The sequence below is a fragment of the Acyrthosiphon pisum genome, chromosome X, assembly GCF_005508785.2.
Source record: "Acyrthosiphon pisum isolate AL4f chromosome X, pea_aphid_22Mar2018_4r6ur, whole genome shotgun sequence".
In the NCBI taxonomy this organism is placed as follows: Eukaryota; Metazoa; Arthropoda; class Insecta; order Hemiptera; family Aphididae; genus Acyrthosiphon; species Acyrthosiphon pisum.
The window spans coordinates 79,145,814-79,148,535 of NC_042493.1; the positions used below are offsets into that span (position 1 = coordinate 79,145,814).

The 2,722-nt window shown below is 29.1% G+C and overlaps 1 protein-coding gene across 1 annotated transcript in view; it reads right to left on the minus strand.

Annotated features, from left to right (window-relative positions):
* The window catches only part of LOC100575365, an 18,224-nt gene extending 16,154 nt beyond the window's left edge, over positions 1 to 2,070 (minus strand). Inside the window, exons 1-2 of the mRNA XM_029489772.1 lie at positions 1,820 to 2,070; positions 996 to 1,172 (exon numbers count right to left, since the gene is read on the minus strand). Of these exons, the coding sequence (XP_029345632.1) occupies positions 996 to 1,172; positions 1,820 to 2,059 (417 nt within the window). The 5' untranslated portion in view covers positions 2,060 to 2,070. The remainder of the gene's footprint in view (positions 1 to 995; positions 1,173 to 1,819) is intronic.
* Positions 2,071 to 2,722: the final 652 nt, after the last annotated feature.

Sequence of the window (2,722 nt, forward strand, 5' to 3'; positions counted from 1 at the left end):
CTCCTAAGATAATATATTTATCATAAATTTGTTTTTTTATTAGACTCTCAGAGAGTCTCAAGGACTAGGTACATATATTTAATATTTTAATTAAATACATTTTTTGGTAAAAACGCTTTTTCGAATCACTTAAAGGTAGACATTGTACAGAGTTTAATTTTCTGAACACTTTATTTTCATTAGTCTCATAGTTTTAGAACAATCATAGAACAGCAAAAAACCGGTTTTTGTCCGGGCAGTGAGTCCCTTTCTACGGCTCGGTAAAGCACGATTGAGCATAGACCTTTTTAGAAACACGATTGAGCCTAGAATATTTTATGCGATGTTGCCAAATTCACGTCGCCAAAATGTTGTAATTTATTATTTTCACGTATTATCACACCAATTATTATGATATCTGATGCGAACCGTGAGCCGAGCTTTATCGACAATGTTATCAATTAATAAATTAGTTCCGGAGTACTGTTCCGGACTACTATTGATACTATTATTATTATTATTATTATTATTATTAAATTATTAGCAAAAAGATCTATATACTGTATTATAATGTGACTACTATTGAGTCTATTATTGATTTATAAATATTTTGAATAATGTGACTAGTTATATTACATATTGACTATGAAAACATGATATTTCTTTGCCATGTTATATTTTGAATCATTATAATTATTTAAATAAATATTTTTGTATAAAACAGTTCAAAATTGAAAATGGCAACGTTGCAGAGTTTTTTATGCTCAATTGTGTTGGTTTTCTTTTGTATTTCAATTTCCTTTGATACGCCGACGATTTATGCTCAATCGTGTCGCAAAAAAAGCGTGTTATGCTCAATCGTGTCTCAGCCCTATGGCTAATGGGTATAATCCTTACGGGACATGTATAATACATTTTATATGATTAAAACTAATTTATAAAGTTCTTAAAGAATACTTTATACTAGAGTGATCTTACATTCCAACTAAATTGTTATTTAAACTAAAATGTACTACCTCAGTTGCATTGTGATCTCGAGAACAAGAAGCAATCGGACTGGGATAATTGAAACGTGCACGATCGGGATGCAGATATACGGAACTAAATCGCCTTGATGTCGATGGGCCCGGGACGTCGTACATATCAATTGTGGATGAACTGCAGGGTTTATTCGCCTTTTGGGCCGGACTTGCCTAAATAAACACATTATAATAATTTATATTATATTATAATATTGTTTCTTATAGTTTACAACCATTGGTTTGTTTGACAGTACTCTTTTTTTTAACAGTTTTAACTATGGTTCAAACGACAAATTAAACTTAGCAGACAATTTCAGTCGTTTCTGTGCAAGAAGGATGGAGGTCTCTCCCTAAACGGTCACCTGCCTGGAGAAAAATATAATTAGAGAGAAAGATAGAGAGAGTGACTGTTAAATGTCAATGGGTGGGTATTTATACGGCCACCCGTACGTCCTTATATGATACGAATATGACGTGTATTTACGTGTTTGAACTCACTGTCAAACATCAAACTAATTTTTAAAAAATTTTTTGCATATACATTTTTAAAATTAATTTGATACAAAAAAATTTCCCAAAATTACTTTTGGCTAGATCTGAGATATTGTTCTAAATACATCTGCTAGATATAAAAATACAAACTTATAATATACAATTATTTTTAATATTTTTTTAGATATTTAGATAGTTTATATTACGATTGACTGCACTTTTTAACTAAATTAATAAATTACTTTTAATTTATTCTAGTTTTATTAAAATGTTTTCAACAAAATATGGTATCAAATATGTTATTTTTTGGTGATTAAAACACATACCTGTACAGATTCAATTCCAGAATCCCCACTTTGTAAAATAAAACTTTGTTCCTTAACTCCAATATTTGGAGACGGGATATCAATGCTCTGTTTAGTAGACCACAATGGAATCATTTGTATGGACGTTTCATCTCTCGTTATTTTTTCATCGTTACCGTTATAGTGTATATTATTCATTTCAATTTCAATATCAGGGAACTTCTTTTTCTTCGATCTATCCCATTTCATTTTATTCTCCATTAATGGAATCTGAAAATCCAATAAAATAAAATGTAAATTACAGGTAAATTAATAGCGACGATAAAAGAATAAAAAAAAATATAGAAATAAAAAACAAAAATAATAATTTTTTGAAACCAAATATTTTAAGACAAAGCTCAAGGGTCTAGACGATGAACATTAAAAAAAAATATATATTAATATAAGCCGAATCAAAAAATATACTCGACCTATTCTTTAAATATTAAGAAAGAAAAGGGGTTGACACATTGCAATGCCGTCATCACTTGTAGATTGTATTTATTCATAGTGATATGGATTTTTTCAACGCTGCTTTCGGTGATGTTTAAGATGCATATTATAATAACTCAAATTATATAAGCACCTACAATAATTAGAAAATTACATATCACGGGTATTCCCCTAAAAATTGAACATATTTTTTCTCTTAGATTCATGCATTTCTTACAGTTCTTCTGGTTATGGAATTCTTACCGATATTAGCGTCACAATCGGTCAGTTATGTATATGGGTCCATTATTTGTCAAACCTTACTTATGTTTTGAAATGGATAATTACACTTTTTTTTATCAATTACTGGGTTGTATAAATCCTATTTTTTTGTAAACAAATGCAATGAGTATTAGCAAATATTCAAACATGTTTGAAATATTATCATGTATA